We start from the raw sequence: 18,505 nt of genomic DNA, 5'->3' as shown, positions 1-18,505 counted from the left end.
CTGGAGATGAACATTTTGGATGTATTTATGTATTATTAGTTGATATTTAAAGAGATCACTAAGGAGTGAGTATAGATAGAGAAGAGGTTGGAAAACTGAGCGGTGGGAACACTTTGACATTCAGAGATCCAGAAGGTGATCATCCAGCAAAGGAGTCTGTGCATGAGCTGCTAATGATGTAGAAGGAATATCAGAGGAGTTAGGGTGTCCCAGAGGGCAAGTGAAGAGAGCGTTTCTAAGGGGAGGGTAAGCATCCATAAGTAGAGATCAATGGATGTAGCAATGCACCGTCCTTCGGTAACCTGTTAACAAGAGCACCTTGAAGAATGGGGTGGGGGGAGGGTGGGCACTTGATTAGAGAGGGTTCAAAGGAGAACGGGAAGATGGAATTGGGGGAGAGTAGGTATATGATAACATGTTTTGCAGAAGAGGGGAACAGAGAGACGGGGTGGGAGCTGAAGGGGGAGGTGTGTGGTGTCAGGGTCGTTTTTGTTGTCCTGCTTGTTCCAAATTGGAATACGTTTCAGTATGTGTGCAGGCTGGTGGGAGTGATCCAGCCAGAGAGGAAAACTGATGGTGCAGGAAGGAGAGCAGGGTCCTTGAGCCCTTGTGGGCCGGGGAATGGGAGATCTAGTAAGTGCAGGGGTTGGCCTTGGTTAGGTGGAAGGTTCGTCTACACCACTGAGGGAAGGGAAGAGCATGTAACCACAGACAGGTAGGCAGTCAGGTAGGTAGGCAGGTGCGATTGCGGATATCGATGGGGCAATCTCTCCAGAATGCCTTATTTTCTCAGTGAACCAGGAAGGCCGAGGGAGGAAGGGACTCGTGGTTCGGGGTGACAAAAGGGATGAAACAGTCGTATGGGAGACTTGCAGGGGGGAAGGATAAGGGGGATGTAAGACGACTGCCGAAGAGCCCTGAGAAGCCATCCGGGTTTGGGGACGTGAACAATTCAAATTAGTAGTTAAGTGACTTTTACAGGACACATCCATGGGAGGAGGCGCAGGTCTGAGCGTAAGGCCCGCAAGGGGGCGCTCGCGGGCTGGTCGCGGGTGGCGGAGGCCCCCAGAATAAATGCGGTATCTTCTCCAAGGGAAGGAAGCGCTAGGAAAACAAATGGCTTTCTCTCTCCAAGGGCAGTCACGCGCGTTCCCAAAAGTACACACGCTGTGAGCAGGATTCGAACCTGCGCGGGGAGACCCCATTGGATTTCGAGTCCAACGCCTTAACCACTCGGCCATCACAGCCGCGTGCGGCTTGGGGCCGGCGCAACTATAGCTGCCTATCAACGGGCCCGCCTCCCGCCGGCCCCGCCCCTCCGCCTCGGGACGTGTGTGCGCGTGCGCCTCGGCCGGGGGGTGGGGGGTGCGGGCCGCAGTCCTGCGGAAGCCACCGCCCTCCCGCTCTCCCTCCCCGCCCACAACAAAATGAGCCCGAGCCCCAGCCCAGGGTCCCACGTCCTCGAGCACAAGGGATGCCCGCGTCACCCCGGTTCGTGAAAGCGAAGCGCGAGTCAGCCTCCGAATTTCCACTAAAAGTGCGCGGGAGCGGAAGCTCCAGGTGGGATTGGCTGGGGAAGAATAAGAATCTTCCGGAAGGTGCCACACGAAGAGCCTTGGGGAAGGTTGGAAGCGCGTTGCCCTTGCAGCAATAATATACCGCCTTCTGCGGGCCCAGGCACCGCTGGGATTCGAACCCAGGATCTCCTGTTTACTAGACAGGCGCTTTAACCAGCTAAGCCACGGCGCCGGCGGAAGAGGTGCTGCGTCTGGAGGTATATCAGCCACTCGCGGGAGTCAGTAAGCGAGAACCGCAAGACAGCGGTCGCCGCGGGTCCTCCGCCCCCTCGGTTCCAAGGTTTTCCCCTCCCTTCCCAGGTCCCGAGCCGGAGGGTTAACGCTCCGCCCCTCCCGTCTCCCACACCTCGGGGGCCCAACTCGACCATGAATGGGTGCTTGACCTCACGTCCCGCAGCCCCCCTGGACTGGGCCCTCTCCTGCGTGGGGACACGGTGACGGAGCAGCTGAACACCCTCACCGGCTTCGGGGCCCCCGCAGGCTGGGCCGGCTCTCCGGCCGCCCCCCGCCCTGCTTCTCACGACACACCCCGCTGACGCCAGGTGACAGGGCCCCCCCGTCCGAGGTAGGTGGAGATTTTACGGGCCCGGCAAGGCCCTTCCGCCGGAAAGGGTGTGCGGAGCAGACGGCTGGGGGGCGCCAGGGGAGTGGTCCTCACGCTCACTACAGCCTCCCTGGAAGCGGGGCCACACCTCCCCACAACGAGCTCCCTACCCCCAACCAACACAAAGTCCTGGGTGTTTTTGTTTTTTTTTTTCTCTTTGTATTAAAAAATAACAACAGACACAATATCAAAAACACATATGCCATCGGTAGAGGGTACAGCTGAGAACACCTGGGTCCCACCTGAGGGGCAGCACCAGGGACTCCATGGTCCACCAACCTCCCCCACCCCGGAGCAGCTAGGGGTTTGGACCGCTGGCCCTCTCCCTCCCCTCTAGGGAGGAGGTAGGAGAAGGGGCTGTCTCCCCCAATAAATAAGTGCAGCCCCAACCCTCAGGGACCGGGACTCGGGCTGAGCCGGGACTTGGAGAGACCACTTGAGCAGCTTGTCAGCAACCTTGTCCGAGGGAAGGAAGAGCTCCTCACCAGAGGTGGGAGACGCGGCTTCTCTGGGCTGGGCTGACGAATCCCCCCGCCCCGTCTCTACCCTCAGAAGCAGGAGGCAGCCCCTGGATCCTGGGCTGCTGATGGGGGTCCCGCCCCCTACGCGGGAGAAGCTGGGGCAGTTTCCTATTGGTTGGTCCAGCCACATCTGAGTTCTGAGAGGTGGAACACGGGAGAAGGAAGCTTCTCATGCACTGCCGGAGGGGGCCCCCAAACGTGGTCTAGCTGGTGCCATTTTCTGTTGTGGCTAAGGCTGGACTGGGTGAGCTCCCACCTTGTTCCTCCTCCTCCATGGCCAGGTCCTGAGAGCTGGAGACCTTGGTCCCAGCTTGAGCCTGGGCCTCTTCTCCGCCCTCACCTTCAGCACCCCCGCCCCCACCCTCGCCTCCGCCCTCCTCCATAGGCTCCAGTCCCAGTCCATCCAGTTCCGAGAAGAGGGGGTCATCCGGGTGGCCGGGGTCTTGGGTGCTACTACCGCAATCCACACACGCCTTGGAGGGAGAAAGGGGACGAGTGGGGCGAGGTTCTCCCTGCTACCCTGCCACCCCCGCTCCCCTTGTGTCTCCCCCCACCCCCCAGGATAACTTCCCAAAATATCCTCCCAAAGAAAGACTCGTCACAGATGCACGCGGGCCAACGAGATTGGAAAGTGTACCGTACCCTGTATCTAGACCCCACTGGGACACGGTCCCAATGTCCGTCACAGAGGATCCGCCCAGAAGGCGTCTACAAAGACTCGTGGGGTTAAATGCTGTCCAGCCCACCAGCAAACTGTGCAACCATCATCCTTCAGAATGAGCCACCCGAGGACAAGGAGGGGATCCGCTCCCCCCCGCCCCGATCCTCTCTTCTCCCTCGGGGCCCAGAGGCCCGGTCTCTCACCATCACATCGAGGGCCCGAGGCAGCTGACCCTTCCGGACCCAGGAATGCACGGCACCCAGTTCCCTGCGCTGGTCCTCTGAGAACCGAGGCTGCTGCTTCTGCATGACCCGGAGCCGCTCCCGGTCCTGCTTCAGCACAGAGGCCATGTCCCTGCCCGGGGAAGGGGTTCCGACGGCAGAGGCTGGGAGCCGGGGCCAGAGCCCAGCGGCTACTGTCCTCCCCACCCACGGCCTCCCGCTCCTCCTCTCAACCAGGGCTCTGGGCGTTCGGGGCTTCCGAGACCAGGAAAGCTTGTGCCCAGCCTGGCTGTGCCAGGGCAGAGCCAGCCCCCCCACCCCGAAAAGAAAACCCCAAGCTCGGTGGGAAGTGCGGGTGGACCAGCACACCTCCCTCCGACGGGGGGGCAGCGGGGGCCTCCGAACCTGCTCACCTGGACGGCACCTGGTAGGTCATCATGACGCGCTGGTCGGCATTGGCCATGAGCAGCCAGATGGGATCCTGGAGCACGTACTTAATGACCTGGTCCCCGGGCTCAGCCCCGGCCTGGGCAGCCCCGGCTTCGGCCTCCGAAGAGTCGATGCTGCCGAAGTACTTGCTCGTGTGGCTGCTCTGACTGCTGCCTGCGAAGCAGGGGGCAGGGGGGCCCCAGAGTCAGGCCACTGCCCCCCCCAGGGCCTCCCACGCCCTCCCTCAAGGCCATGTCTGCAGCCCACTGGGCCCAGGCTGCTCAGCTAAGGGCGGGGGGCAGGGAGGGGGGGCTGGCCTCCCAACGTGCCCCGTCAGGGTGGTACCCTGGGGGGCCCGGGGGTGGGGGGCACTCACGTGTGATGCTGGCTGAAGTGCTGCCTCCCTCATGGGAGCCTGAACCGGACCCAGAGCCCAGGCCGGAGCCTAGGGAGCCTGAGGCGGCGGAGCCCGTGCCGGACCGAGAGTCCTCCTGTAGCAGCAACTCCAGCAGGTCACTGGAGCCCGACAGCGCGTCCTGGTTGGAGGACTCTGTCACCTCCACCTGTGGGGGGGCAAGGGGAACAGGGCGGGATTAAGGGATCAACAGCCAGGCTTCGTGTCAACTGCTTCCACTGGCTGGGGGGACCCACCTAACCCCAGTGGTCTCTGTCCCCACTCCACGACAGTGGGGGCCGGGACAAGAGAGGGGAGGAGAGGAGGGGTGGGACGCCAGGCCCGTCCCAGGAGGCCGATGCGCCCCCCGAAGTTCTGGGGATGTGTCCTCCCCACCTGTCAGACAGACAGGATTGTCCCCACTCCGCGGATGAGGCGGCGGGTTTCTGCCTCATTCAGAAACTCAGCTGGGGCCCCCCCACCCCACGACACCATCTTCTGGAGGGCACGGGGCGGGGAGGAGCGTGAGCAGGAAGAGCAGCAAGGGGAAGGGGGGGCTGTGTGGGGGCTGCTAAGAGGATGCAGGGGATCCGTGCTCACCAATCTGGCCTCTGGCTCAGCGGCCTCCTCACTGGGAGGCGGGGGCCCAGCACTGATCCCAGTGCCCCCTGCAACAGCACCCCCTTCAACACGGGGGGGCTCCTCAAGCTGCAGCAGATTCAGCTGGAGCGGGGAGCTGCATCTCGAGTTGAAGAGCGAAGAGTCCGGCCCGTGGGGAGGGCTGGGGGGCGGCGGGGGCAGGGACGGAGAAGGGGAGTGGGAGGCGGGGGTAGGAGGCCCTTCGGCGGGGGTCTGGGCTACCCCATAGGAATAGCTGGGTGGGGCGGGGAACAGATAGTTAGGGAGCACCAAGGCTACCATGGGGGTCACCAGCGGGGCAGGGAAAGCTGCAGGGGGCCCAGCTGTGGGGGCAGAGGGGAGAGGCTGCGGGCCTCCTCGCGGGGAGAACATTGGGAGAGGGTAGGACTGGACCACAGCTGGGAAGGGACTAGTGGCTGGTGGGGGGGGCCAGGGGGCCGAGGGTGACACAGGCGATGGGTGGGAGCCATAGCAGGGGGCTTCGGCCCGGGGGGTCTGGTGGTGGCGGGAGCGCTTGGCTTTGGATCGGCAGTGGTGTCGGCGACTGGGGGGTGCGGGGCCATGGTGGCAGCCTGTGGGGAGAGACGAGGGTTAGCGAGGGCCTCAACCTGGGGGTGAGCGTCCCTGCCCCGCCCCCCACGCTGCCCTGCCACTATGACCCAGGGCAGGGCAGGAGAAGGCCCCGGAGAGAACTGGGCCTCCAGGCTGCCCAGATCAAGGGGGGCCTCTTAGGAGGAGAGAGAACCTTCAGGGAAGAATCACAGGAGGCAGGGCCAGGGGGGTTTATTGCACAAGGAGCCAGGACAGGTAAAGTTACAAATGGGGCGGAGCTGGGGGCGCACAGAAGGCGGGGCACAGTGGCCGATGGGAGGAAGCAGGGTGGGTCCGAGGACGAGCGGGCAGGCGGCTCCGGTCCCTCCACCAGACTCCCACAGCCTGGGCGCTCCTCCTGCAGGTCGAGGCCGCGCTCGGCCTAGATCGAGCGACGAGGTGGGTGGGAGAGCCCAGTCCTGAGTCCTGAGTCCTGCGTCCTGCAGGGAGCCTCTCTCAGGCACCTGGAGGGCGGACATCCTGCCCTTGAAGCCCCGACCCCAGCGGGAGTTGTCCCGGCTCGCCTGGCCCCTGTTCGGCCAGGAGTCTATACGGGTCTCTTAACCGGCGACACCTCGGTCGGAAGCAGCCGTACTTGAGCCCCGGCCCCCAAGCTGGGCTTCAAACAGCTTACCTGGAACCGAGCACCTCCGCCTGCCTGTCTCAGTGCCAGCCCCCCAGGCTGCCCTCCTCTGGCTGCAGCCCGGAACCCTGGCCTACTGGGGAGAGTCTAGCCAGGGGCCTGTCCCTACGCACGGCCCTGGTGGTGGAGGCCGCCCCAGCCTGGGTCCCTGCAGCAGGAACCTCTCCCTCAAGCACCCCCTGCCCCCACCCCCCTCCCCGGACAGTCTGGTCCTGGCCTGGGCAGAGGACAAAGCTCAGGGATGTCCCGGGTGGCTACCTCGCTCGCCAGGGGCCAGGGGGGCCGGGGAGGAGCCGTCGAGCGCCCGCAGTCGGCTGAGGTCTCGGAAGCGGCTGAGGAAGGCCTGCTCCTCCTTCTGTGTGTGCAGGGACAGCACGGCCTTGGTCAGGCCCACCGGGCGGTAGGCGTCTGGGGCAGGGTCGGGGGCTACCGTGGGGCTGGGGGCTGGGCTGGCGGCTGGGCCTGGAGCCAGGCCAGGCAGGTCCTCCATCATGATGATGTCTGAGAAAGGGGAGACAGGGGGTGGGGGGGGTCATTGGGATCCCCTCAGGGGTTCCCACAGCCACACCACACCCTGCCCCTCCAGCAGCCCAGCCTGGGCCCCGGGTGCATCTCCGGGCCTCCTCCCCGCTGAGACCTGGTTCTGGGCCCTCTTCCCATCCCCCGGGTGAGAGAGGATACTGAGTCCCCTCCAGCGACAGTACCCCAGGATGACCCCCTAGGACTGTCCTGGGAAGGCAAGCTCAGTCGTCGCCCTCCCCTCACACACTCTCCAGGACAATGCCCAAAGCCCCTTTGCGGGGTTTTTCCGACACTCTGTGATCCGCACCTGGGGCTTGAACCCCTCCCCACCCCAGGCTCTGTGTGCCTGCTGACAGGAAGAACAGGAAAAACAAGGCGCCAGAGGCTGGAGGGATGGACAGCAAGAGGCAACAGCCCCGAGCTAGGATGGGGGCCTCTTTCTCTCCCCGAAGGGCCAGAGGGAAGGAAAAGGCAGGGGGAGGGAGCGGTGGCTGCGGCACCGAGTGGAACCCCCTCACTGCGCGCCCGTACCCGACTCCGGGGGCTTCTTGTCTCCCACATGGACGATGGTAGAGCTGAAGCTACACTGGCTGGTGACGGACACCACGCTCTCTGCCTTATTGGCCAGGGCGAGCGGGCTCAGGGTGCCTGCCACCACTGGCTCCTTCTGAGGGCCGGCCCCCTCCCCACGCAGCACCACCGATGGATCTGTGCGGAGAGACAGCGCCAGTTACCACCGGGAGGTCCCTGGGGGGGAGGGGGGGGCCTGCCAGGAGTCTGCAAATCAGAAGGCCTGGAGGGGAACAGGGCAGAGTAAGGTGGGGGCCCCAAAGGCAGAAGTGTGGAGACGGGGCCAGTGGGCCAGGACGGGACCCGCCGGGTCTTTACCTTTCTTGGCCCCCAAAGGGACCGGACCCGTCCTCTGCTTGTCCTCGTCCGAGGCCGAGGATGTGGTGCAGGAGGAAGAGGCACACTTCCGCTTGGTCGTGCTGGGGATGTTGCAGCTCTCCAGGTACCTGGCGGGGGACCAGAGGACATGAGGGCAGGGCCTGGGGTGGGGTGGGGCCGGGCCCAAGTGGGAGACGGCTCCCCGGTGGCCTTACCTGAGGATGCTGTCCAGGCAGTTGATCTGCTGGTAGGAACAACTGGAAGCTTCTTTCCTCTCAGCCTCATCCGGGGTCAGGGTGAGTGGGGCCTGGACGGGAGCAGGGACCACTTCCAGTTCTGGGTCTGGGGACTGGCAGGAAAGGGTCTTGGCCTTGAATGTGCCTGTAGCTGGGCCAAGGAGAGAAAAGGAAGAGACGAACTCCTCTGGGTTGGGGCGAAAGTCATGGGGCCCCCAGGTCTCATTCCTCACCCGCACCCTCACCCACTGACCAGGGAGGCGGGGCCGGGGTGGAGGCCGGGCGCGGGACTCAATGAAAACCTGCTGCCCCTGATGCTTCACCAGATGCACGTCCTTACAGATCTGCTGGAACGTCACCTGTGGGACAGAGCAGGCCAGCACTGGGGGCGTGTGACCAGTGTCAGAGGCCCAGGGCGCAGAGCAATGACAGGTGCTCAGCGGGCAGGGGTGCAGGGCACAGCGAGAGCGGGAGGAGAAGGAAAAGGCACCTGCCCAAGCTGATTCTGACAGCACCAGGGGAATGCCGGCCTAGGGGGGCGAAGCGGAAGACGAACACTCACCGGCGCAGGAGGCCCAGGCCCCTCGGCATCACCCCCGTTGCTGTCACTGGAGGAGCCAGGGCTGAGGAGAGGGCCCGGGGAAGCGACGGCGCCCACTCCACAGAGCCCCGTGGGACTGGGGCTGTGCACGGGCTGAGGCAGGAGGAGAAGGGGTTAGGTGTCTCAGCCCTGCTCCCAGCCCTGCCTCCTCGCCAAGCCCCACCCCTCCACAGTCACCTGTAACAGCAGCCGGTGGATCTGCTCCGAGAGTTCCTGGATGTCCGAGTCCAGAGACAGAGCTGGGCTGGGGGCCGGTGGGGTGAATACATCCTCGTTCAGGGGTGCCCTGCGGGGTGGGGAAGGGGAAGCTGAGACCCGCCCCCTGCCGCACAGACCCAGCCCACACGGCCAGCTCTGGGGCAAGGCCCACTTACGTGCGGACTTTGTGGCGGCCCAAGACAAAGGCCACCTTGCGGCTCCAAGGATGCACGAAGCCGGCCCAGCTGGTGTCCATGGTGACATACTCGCCATTCCGGGCACAGAAGCGGATAGGGGAGTGGTCAAAGGGCTGGCCCGCCAGCTGCAGGACTGAGGGAGTGGGAAACGAGGGGGGGGTCAGCAGGAGGGAGAGCCGGGGAAAGCAGAGGGCCACGCCCTGAGGACCCAAGAGACCAAGGCCCCGAGAGGTACGACCACAAGCACAGCCATGGAGAAGCCCCACGGACAGCCAGGAAGGGAGAGCAGGAAAAAGAGGACTCACTCTTCTTGTGGATGGCCAGCATGAGGGGTCGGTCCTCAGGATGCAGGAACAGGAGCACTGGGGCCCCCAGGAGGTCCTGGGGGAGGTAGCCCAGCAGCGGGGCGGCCCTGAAAAGGGAGGTGGCATCAGAGTAGCCAAGGCCTCGGCCCCAGCCACCCCCATTTTTCCTCCAGGTCCTGAGCTCACCTTTCGTCCACATCCTGGAAGAGGCAGCTGGGTGTGTGCCGAGTGGTGAAGATCCTCTTGTCGGGGGGGATCCGGGGAGCTGAGCACAGCAAGTGTGGCCATTGGTTTTTTGTTTTTGGAGGGTTTTTTTTGGCCATTGGGTTTTATCCAGAATGGTCCAGCTTCTCTGCCCACCCCCCCTCACACACCATCTTGGGCCCAAGTGGGCTGGCAATCCTCCCCACGGCTCTGCCCAGGGCCGTCTAACCTACAGAGATGGTCTGGACCATTCTCCTACCCCACAGCAAGCATGAAACTGAGAATCAAAGCAGTCTCCTTTCCCCACTCCTAGTTCAGGGTGTTTATCCACTACTCCCTCTAAAAATGGGCTCAAACCTTCATCCTTTTTTGTTTTGTTCTTTTTTTAAAGATTTTATGTATTTATTTGACAAAGAGAGACACAGCGAGAGAGGGAACACAAGCAGGGGGAGTGGGAGAGGGAGAAGCAGGCTTCCCGCCGAGCAGAGAGCCCGATGTGGGGCTCGATGTGGGGCTCGATCCCAGGACCCTGGGATCATGACCTGAGCCAAAGGCAGACGCTTAATGACTGAGCCACCCAGGCGCCCCTCAAACCTTCATCCTTACCATACCTTCTCTGTTCCAAAATTCTTAAGGGCTGAGATATGCCTCCCAGACTCTCATCCTGCCTCTCCCCTAGCCTAGAGAAATCACCCTTCCTCCTACCGCCTGCCAGGCCAGGCCCGATGCCTACACACCTTCGTAACCCGAGTGGATGCGCTCTGCGATGAGCAGGCAGCATGGCTGTGCCGGGGCCCCATCTGAGACCCGGATCTTGGTCACGTATGGCGTGAGGCGGAATGGCTGGTACCGAGGCCCTGAATCCCGGTCAGGACCTCCTCTAGCAAGGGAGAGGAAGAGGCATTAGTGACTGGGTAGAGAGCCACCCACCCTGCACCTCAAGGTCACAACCCACACAGCAAAGAGGCAGGAGAGTGGAAGGTAGGAGGGGGTCTGCTCCCACTTCCCCCACCTACCTGATACGGCAGAAGACAGACTTCTCCTGGGTGAAGTCCTTGAGGCCTGAACCTAGAACAGACCAGAAAGGCACTAAGAACAGCCCCCCCACCCCACCCTGGGCTAAAAAGAACCTGGCGAGGAAAAGCTGGGGTCCCCTGGTCCCTCACAGCGGCAGCTTCCGGGGACTGCTTGGGGACCTCACCTGCTGAGGTCCCAGCGCCCCAGGTGGGCAGGCGAGACGGGGCAGTGGAACCATAGAAGACGCCCACATCCTGGGGAGCCAGGAGCTCTGAGAAGCGGGCCCCCCGGAACACATCCCGTTTGCAGCGGAGGAGGACACCCGCCTGCTCCGAAATGTAGACGATGCGGCCTGTCAGGAAGGAGACAGCCACGGAGAAGGTATCCTAGGCGGGAAAGCGGGGACAAAAGTCGAATCGGGAGCCGTGCGCGTGGGGGGCGGGGCTGCCTCGGGACCAGGAGGCCGGGCTGCGGCTGACCTGGTTGCGCAGCGTATACTCGGACGTGATGTGCTCCAGCTCCTCCAGGGTGTAGGTGGACATGTCCATGGCACAAGGCTCGCCCTCCTCCAGGCTCCACTGCTGGTAGTACTCCTGGTTGGCTGCAGGGTGAAGGCGGTGAGGCGCCTGCGGAGGAGCCTGCCCCACCGCCGCAGCCCAGGACCGGCCGGGCCGCCCCCGGAAGCACCACTCACCCTGCACCTGCTTGACACAGGCCAGAGCGTACTGGAGCGTGGCCAGGGTCCCAGAGCGGCCCTTGCCCCGGCGCTCGGGCGGCAGCCGAAGCTTGAGCTCCCGCAGAGCCGTCATGAGCTCCTTCTGGGTCCTCGCCCGGGCTGACTGTTCGCTGCTGCAGGGCCCACAGGGAGGGAGGGGGTAGAGCCATGAGCCCCAGATCGTGGCCCAGGCCCCCCAGCCTTGTCCTCTGGCCCTCAACCCCACGAACCTGCAGCCACTGGTAGACGGGTTGTCCTGTTCGGAGCTGGCACTCAGGAGGCTGTAGGCAATGGAACTGCTGGGTGGGGACGGACTCTGAGAGTTCGTGCTAGGGGAGAAGCAACGGGCCCAAGATGAGAAAGCGGCCAGCAGCATGGGCCTGTCCTGTAGCTCAGCCTGCTCCCAAGACTACTCCCGGACCCTGCACCACACATCCATACGCACCTCTTGCTGCTCTCAGTGGTCTCCAGCAGGGCTGAGTCCTTGCCATTGCCGGAAGAAGAGCTGTGTGAGCTCCTCTGAGATGCGCCGCGGGACTCGGGCCCATTAGATTCATTGCCGCTGGACCCATTGCTGTTGGCATCTGTGTCATCAGCCAGGCTGGGGCCAGGGCAAGACCGGCGCTGCGGAGGCCCAGGGGATGGGGCTCCTCCCGGGCAAAAGGTTTCCCCCGGCCCGGGGTCCCCTCCCCCATCAGCCCCTTCTAGAGGGCCACTCATGTCTGAGCCATGGGGAGGGCAGGAGGAAAACACGGACGGCGGAGAGGCCACCACGGGGGCACACAGGGGGCCGGGCGCCCTGGTTTGGGGGAGTGAGGTGGGAGATTCAAGCCTTTGAGGATTGAGAAGTTCGATCACGGGCAGTACCTGGACGGGGAGACCAAAGAAGGAGGGCTTGGAGAAGGGTGAGCTGTTAACTTTACAGCACCGGCCGGCTGCACTCAGACCTCCCCGTCTGACCCCACGCCCCTAGGACCCAGGCTTCCCACAGCGAGCCTGGGCAAGTTCTGTTTCCTATCCCGGGAGAGGGGCTGCAGGTGGGAAGGGGCCTCTCTTGGCCCTTCCTCCACGTCCCCTGCCAGCGTGGCCTGGGAAAACAGAGACTGAGCAGACGAGAACCAGAGCCCGGGCGCTTCCCATCCCCAAATTCCCACCAGGCCCCCAATCCGCCCGGGACTCCAAGGCCGCGGAGCAGGGGGTATGCCCGGCACCGCCTATATTTAAGCCTTCAGGCTAATTTTATCCGGGGGCGGTGCCACCCCCGCTGCACATGCGCGGCCCCACCACGCGCTTCCGCCGCCGCCGCGGTCGCCAGGGAAACCGACGTCAGCAGCTGAGCTCAGCGGTTGCTGGAGGGACCACAGGAGGCCGGGAAGGGCGACCCCTCCCCCATTTCCCGACGGAGCCGAGGATCGACCCACTCCCACACCAGCGGGCGCGGCCGCGGGTCGCCCACCTCTAATACACCCTCCGGCCCTGGAGGGCCCGGTGGCCGTATGAAGAAGGGCGACCCATCGGGTTTCCAGGGGCTGGCCTCGCTCCCCGGGGCAAAACACAACCGCCACCGCCCTCCGCGCAAAAGCTCCCCAGCCTGGCGCTCGCCTGGATCCCAGTCATTCTGGTCAAGACGACACAGCCTGTCCTTCTCCGGCCCCTGCACCCTCTCCCGACCCCCAGGTGCCAAGGCGGCACCTGCCATTGTCAGAGACTCGGGAATCCTCTTTCCTCAGTCCTCTACTTTTCTAGATCCCACCCCACCCCCATCCGAAGCGGACACACTCAGCTGTGAGCAAGGGACACACAACCGCCAGCGGATAGTTCTTCCCCTACTCCTCGTCCAACCACACACACCCCCCCGCCCAACCCCCGGAGCATTTTCTGAGCGCCAGTAGAAAAAGGAAGGCTGTGGCAACAGCAGGAACTAGCGCCGGGAACGGGATGTTCCAGCCTGAACCAGGCTTACATCACGGCCGGCGCGGGGCCAGGCACTGGAGGGGGGAGCGCGGGGAGCGCGGAAAGCCCGAAGGGGTCCTGGTGCCGGGGCAAAACCAGGGACCCCCGAGTGACAAGAAAGGCGGCGGGGGCCTGCCTGCCGAGGGTCGGGCGTTGGGCCGGGGGAGCTGGGAGGAGAGGTCAAGGCTGGAGGTAAGGTAAGCGGATCAGGAGTGCGGACAGCGGGTGCAGGGTTGCGAGCAACACCTACGTTCCCGACGGCAGAGCGGGGGTGGACAGCGGCAAGGAAGGCGGATTACCGGTGTGCCGTCAGAGCGCCAGGGCCCAGAGCGGCGCCTCAGGCTGGAAGTGGCGGCGGTCCGACTTGGGGCGGGAGACCGGTCCCCGGGTGGCCCTGGAGATGCCTACCTGGCCGCGCGAGCGCCCTCCGGCCGCCGGCCCGCCGCCGTTGCAGCCCTCAGCCGAGTGGAAGCTTCGCGGGGCCAGGAGGCGGGTTGCATAATGCCAGGCACTGCCCCTCATTGGCCTCCTGCCGGCGGAGCCGCAGGCCCCGCCCCCGATTGGCTGGGGGATCCCGGGCCGGCCCCTGATTGGCTACTGGCCCCTACTGAGGTCAGGGCTGTGTCACACACACGGGCGCACGTGGACCTGGGTGCTGGCGCTGGGCTGAAGGGCCCCAGACACCACCACGCAGCCAACGGGCGCAGGACGCCTTGCACAGTGAATAATGGGAGGGCGGAGAGGGGAGATAAGCTGCCCTTCTTCGGGCAAAATGCCGGGGCCACGGTAGGTGCTTAAGAGAGGTCTACTTCCCGGACCGTCAGCCCTACAGAACAGAACACCTTGGCCTTGCCCCAGGTGGGGGAAAGGAATGCTGACCCTTGGGGGGTGGGCCAGGTTGGATGAGATGGCTGGTCCCTTGGGAGGACGGGGACACACAAAGAAACCCAGCCTGGCCTCTCCTGGGTTCCTCGCCCCAGCCTTGTCATCACAATAAAGCCATTTTATCCAGCCCCTTCCTCTAACACTTCAAATCCTGTGGACAGCCAGGACGATGGCAATTGAGGATCCCCGCGTGACAGGGGGTGGAGTGCAGGGGAGGATGCAGACAACAGAAGGGGCAGCCAGGGCCAATAAGGGCTGTGAAGGGAAACAATGCTAGGTGCTTCTGTACCCAATCAGAGAAAATGTCTCCGGGCAGCCTACGCGGTGACTAGCGCTGCTTCGCTCCTGAAGATGCGGCCACCCACACTTAGGGCCGCCCCAAAAGTGGGGGCCAGGAAGCCAGGACTACAGGGGGAACCTAGGGGGTGGCTGAGGGAAGAGACCAACTGGGACCCTGGAGAGACAGGTGGGGTGGCAAGGGCTTCAGATCCCCAGCCCTAGGACAAGAGAAAGCCGAGGACCTCATCTGTCACCTCACTGCATTTCTCAGTCCCCAGGACAGAACCTGACACACCGTGGGTGATCAGTAAATACGGTGATTTTGTTGTTAACAAGGATAGATAAGGGAGGGGAAGGGGCCTCAGCCATGGAGAAGGTGCTGGAAATTATACTTATTGTAAAGGGGAGGGGAGCAGAACCCTGAGTCCTAATTGGGGGAAATACAGTGCCCGGCTGAGCTGGGGGGGAACTGCAGTGACACAGACCCCTCCATCTAAGAGGGCTGTGAGCAGTTTCTCTCAGGGCTCCCCGATAACGTGGGTGGCGAGTGAAGAGGCCTCCAAGCTGATGCTGACATAATCAGCTGTGGGTGCACTCCCTCACTGTCACGTGGCCTAAGCTTTCCTTAACAATGGTGTTCCCCGTGGAGGGGCCCGGGGGGAGGGATCTGTGGAAAAGCTGGGGCACAGGGATGTCATAAAATAACCCAGAAAAAAACCAAAGCAAGAAAACACAGGAAACAAAGGATTCAGGAGCCTGGATTCTCAGTCTCATCTCCTTGGAAATGGCCCCCCAACTCATAGACTGTGGCCCCCTCCCTTGTCTCATTTTCAGACCCCTCTCCTCTGGAAACAGGGTTTTTCTTCCTCCCGGGTTCTCCTCTGGGGTCTAGGTGTGATCTCCGCGGACACAGGCAGTCCGTGCTCTCTCACCCCCCACCTCTAGGTCTGTGCTTTGCATAGACAAAGGGGTCGAGCGCTCCTGCAGCGCCCACCTGCTCTCAAGGCCCCGGCTGTCCTCCTGCCTCACAGTCCCCACAGTAACCAGGCCCTGCTGCCGTCAATGGAGGCGAGGGGGCGGGAGGGAGCGGTGACGTCAAAGCGGAGGAAGAGGGCGGAGCAAGGCAGCCGGGGAATGTGGGACAGGGAGGCTGGAGAGGCAGCGGTTTGGGAGGCGGCCAGCCGGAGAGGGCGGCGACCAGCGCACTTGGGAACATCATGTACTCTTGGCTGGTGGCCCAGGACATGCACCCAGACTGGGCGCCTCCCCCAACCAAAGACAGCCGTCCTGTCCTAAAGCCAGGGATTCCTGGAGAGAGGATTAGGAGGAAGGGGTCCCCCGCCACCGCGCCTGGCTCTCTTCTCCAGATTCGCATCCGCCCTCCCCTCGGCTTGCTCCTGCAGCTCCTGGCACTGGCTTCCCCCTTCTCCCAAACTGTACACATCTGCTGGCCCAATCCCAAAGAGCTGGGGCGGGGACGCTGGAGGCCCAGGTTCTGCGAGAGAACACGCACCTTTGCTCCTTCCCAGAGGCCCCCTCAGAGCTGGAATCTCCTGTTACTATGGCAGCAGAGAGATGGAGGAGGGGCAGGGAGAAGAATGGGTGTAGGACGAGGAAATCGAACTGGGACAGAGCAAGTGGCACAGCCCGGGGCCTGGATCCTGGGAGAGGAATGAAAGGGTGGAATGAGGTTTTGGGCTGGTGCCTGACGACCAGAAGGCCCAGGAAGAGGGAAATGAGGAGGGAGTCACCGAAACTTGCAGAAACACTTGAGAATGTGAGACTAGTTCCCGACCACAGCACTCCTGTCACTGTTGTTTTGAGATCCTATAGCCACTTTTTTTTTTTTTTAGCTAAAAGCAAAACAAAACAAAAAACATTAAACCATAACCCAGGCATTGCGCTAAGCACCACATATATATATATTATCTTATTTAATCCCCAGAACAACCCTGGGAGATGGGTATTACCCCAATTCCACAGAACCAACGAAGGCTCAGAAGTCACTACATTTGCCTCACAATGTGTTCTTGGCTCTTAACAAGTGGAGCCCAGGGTTCAAATCTGAGCGCTGATCATGGCTTGTCATTCCGGCGTCTTACCGTTCGGGCGGGCACCTGTGCGGTGATTCCCAGCACTGGAGGATGGGCGCCTCTCAAATATCCAGCCCATTCTAAGTTTGGTGCCCGGAACACAGATCCATCCAGCCCCTCCTCTCCCTGGGCCTGGTCTCTGACGTCCAGTCTGCACTCCCCACACGCTCGCCCCGAATCATCTCAGCCCCAGTCTTCACACGCTCACAAAGTCCTTGAGATCACCCCAGCAGCCACCAGCCCCGGGGGCTTCCTAGGGGCCCCACCTGCTCACTCTTCACCGTACCCCCGGTCACTTTGCCACAGGCCTGGGTGTCTGTACAGAGAGCAGAGCTCTACCGAGAGGTTGGTGCCTTCTGGCGTCCAGGGGCTCAGGAAGACACGTGCACAGACAGTCCGCACAACCCTTCGGTCCCTCTCAGGACAGTGGCTACTCCACCTTTACTCCCAGGGATGGCTCCGAGGCTCAACCCCTCCCCTTTACACCCGAGAGAGACATCCAGAGCCATGATGCGACGGGCTCAGGGTCACACACATCATCTCACCACCCTTTCTCGAATCACCATGTCAACCCTTTCGTACCCTCCCACCTGCCCTATCAGGGCCTCCCTCCAGCCTCAGAACACCTGAATCTTTTAAGTGCTTAAGGAGCCTACCCAAACAGTAGCCAAGCACTGGAATGTCCCCCACCCACTCTCAGGGACCGCGTCCCCACACCGCCCCGGGAGCAGGGGTCTCAGCTCCCTCGGGGAGCTGACGACTTCCAAGCCCCACCCTCCCAGGACTCCTGGGCCAAACAGGGGGGTGGGGGTCCAGGCACCTAGGGCAGCGAGGAATCTGTCAGATGTCGGAGACTCCCGCCCTCGTCCCTCTGGGTCCCATTTCCCACGACCCTCAAAGCTCCCACCGCGGCGATCTTGCATTGGCACGATCCCCCCGCCCCACTCCATTAACACCGCCTGGGACAGGACACACCACTCCGGAGAAGCGCACACGGGTTTCCGCCGGTCTCCGCCCACCCGCGAACACTCACCTTCGGCGCGCACGCACGGGCCACAGCTTCTTCCCCAGCGGGACCGCGGCGCCCGGACAAGCTCCTCCAGGCCCGCCCACCCGCCGCGCGGCCACGCCCCTCAAGCTTATTGGCCCGGGGGCCCCGACCCATGCCCCTTGCCGCGTGCGGCCGCCCGGCCCCCGCGCCGCCGCCATTGGCGCCGGCGGCCGCCGTCATCTTCTCATTGGTCAGTCTGCCCACCCGCAGTGACAGCTCCACGTGCGAGAGGGGCCGCCCCGGCGCGTTGATTGGGAGTCTGGCCGAAAGTCACGCCCCCACCCACTTCGGAGGTTCTTATTGGCTGTGGCACGAGCCTCCGACCGGCCCGAATCCGGGACGCGAATGCCAGTCCAGCCCTTCAGAGTTTCTCATAGGCTGGGAGGTCTCGGAGCTGTAGAGGACACGTGCCGGCGGTCTCACGCGGCAACTTGTTTACCTGGAAGCTGGGGATTTTCCTTGACGACACTCTTACCAGAGACTGCGGAGTCTGCGCAGGCGCAGCGAGGGTGACCTGCACGCAGGCGCAGATGTGAGCGGCGGTGGCGTTGGTTGGGGGAGTTTTGTGCCGAGACCCGGGCAAGCTGTCCTGGGCGTGACCAGAGCGCCCCCCGCACTGAGTCTCCGGCCCCGGGCCCCTAAAGCCCCGCGAAGCTGGAAGGGGCCGGCATTAACGGTGGAGCGGTCTTCAGATCCCAGCGCCGCGCGAGGACGATGATGATCACGGTGATGACGGCTGCCTCCGGCTGGTTCTCTGTGGACCAAGCCAGGCGCTTCTCCCAAGCCGGGAGGCCGTCTCACTACTACTCCGCCCCACAGAGACTGGGCTCCAGAGAGGTTACATAAGCTTGTCTGGATTAACACTCCAGTCAGTAATGGGGCCAAGATTTAAACCCAGGCCCCCGACACGATGATAGAGAGGGCGGGCCCGAGGGCGTTCGGGAACCTCAGTAGATGAAGCGCGAGGCACGTAGTGAGCCCTCGGTAAATGGGGGACATTATTATGAGGACGGCGTACCCTTTTGTAAAAGCACCCTTGGCAGTTCGGGAAACACTACGTAGGATTCACCTCCTGCTGCGG

At 63.1% G+C, this 18,505-nt stretch overlaps 1 protein-coding gene and 2 non-coding genes across 6 annotated transcripts; all 3 read right to left on the bottom strand.

The window, feature by feature from the left end:
* Window positions 1-1,165: 1,165 nt before the first annotated feature.
* TRNAS-CGA (transfer RNA serine (anticodon CGA)) lies at window positions 1,166-1,247 on the bottom strand. The gene has a single exon. It is a non-coding gene; the product is annotated as a tRNA-Ser (tRNA).
* Window positions 1,248-1,675: 428 nt separating this feature from the next.
* TRNAT-AGU (transfer RNA threonine (anticodon AGU)) lies at window positions 1,676-1,749 on the bottom strand. Its single transcript has one exon. It is a non-coding gene; the product is annotated as a tRNA-Thr (tRNA).
* A 566-nt stretch (window positions 1,750-2,315) lies between these two features.
* PER1 (period circadian regulator 1) lies at window positions 2,316-17,493 on the bottom strand. Of its 4 annotated transcripts, none has more exons than XM_081805759.1 (23): window positions 17,407-17,493; window positions 11,609-12,030; window positions 11,394-11,492; window positions 11,143-11,297; window positions 10,928-11,049; window positions 10,633-10,834; window positions 10,448-10,499; window positions 10,169-10,311; window positions 9,414-9,492; window positions 9,228-9,334; window positions 8,902-9,055; window positions 8,705-8,813; window positions 8,489-8,620; window positions 8,180-8,285; window positions 7,906-8,077; window positions 7,691-7,818; window positions 7,334-7,510; window positions 6,539-6,781; window positions 5,008-5,618; window positions 4,390-4,576; window positions 3,998-4,187; window positions 3,567-3,717; window positions 2,316-3,175 (listed from the first exon to the last, which is right to left on the bottom strand). In XM_081805759.1, exons 2-23 carry the CDS (start codon window positions 11,881-11,883, stop codon window positions 2,906-2,908), a joined length of 3,864 nt encoding a protein of 1,287 aa, XP_081661885.1. In that variant the 5' UTR covers window positions 11,884-12,030; window positions 17,407-17,493; the 3' UTR covers window positions 2,316-2,905. The 4 variants fall into 4 exon arrangements, with proteins under 4 accessions (XP_081661885.1, XP_006738267.2, XP_081661886.1 ...); XM_006738204.3 differs by lacking the exon at window positions 17,407-17,493 and adding an exon at window positions 13,525-13,647; XM_081805760.1 differs by lacking the exon at window positions 17,407-17,493 and adding an exon at window positions 13,416-13,554.
* Window positions 17,494-18,505: the final 1,012 nt, after the last annotated feature.

The sequence above is a fragment of the Leptonychotes weddellii genome, chromosome 15 (genome assembly GCF_054177405.1).
Source record: "Leptonychotes weddellii isolate Sample4059 chromosome 15, ASM5417740v2, whole genome shotgun sequence".
Lineage (NCBI taxonomy): Eukaryota > Metazoa > Chordata > Mammalia > Carnivora > Phocidae > Leptonychotes > Leptonychotes weddellii.
This window is presented reverse-complemented; position numbering and strand designations above follow the sequence as displayed.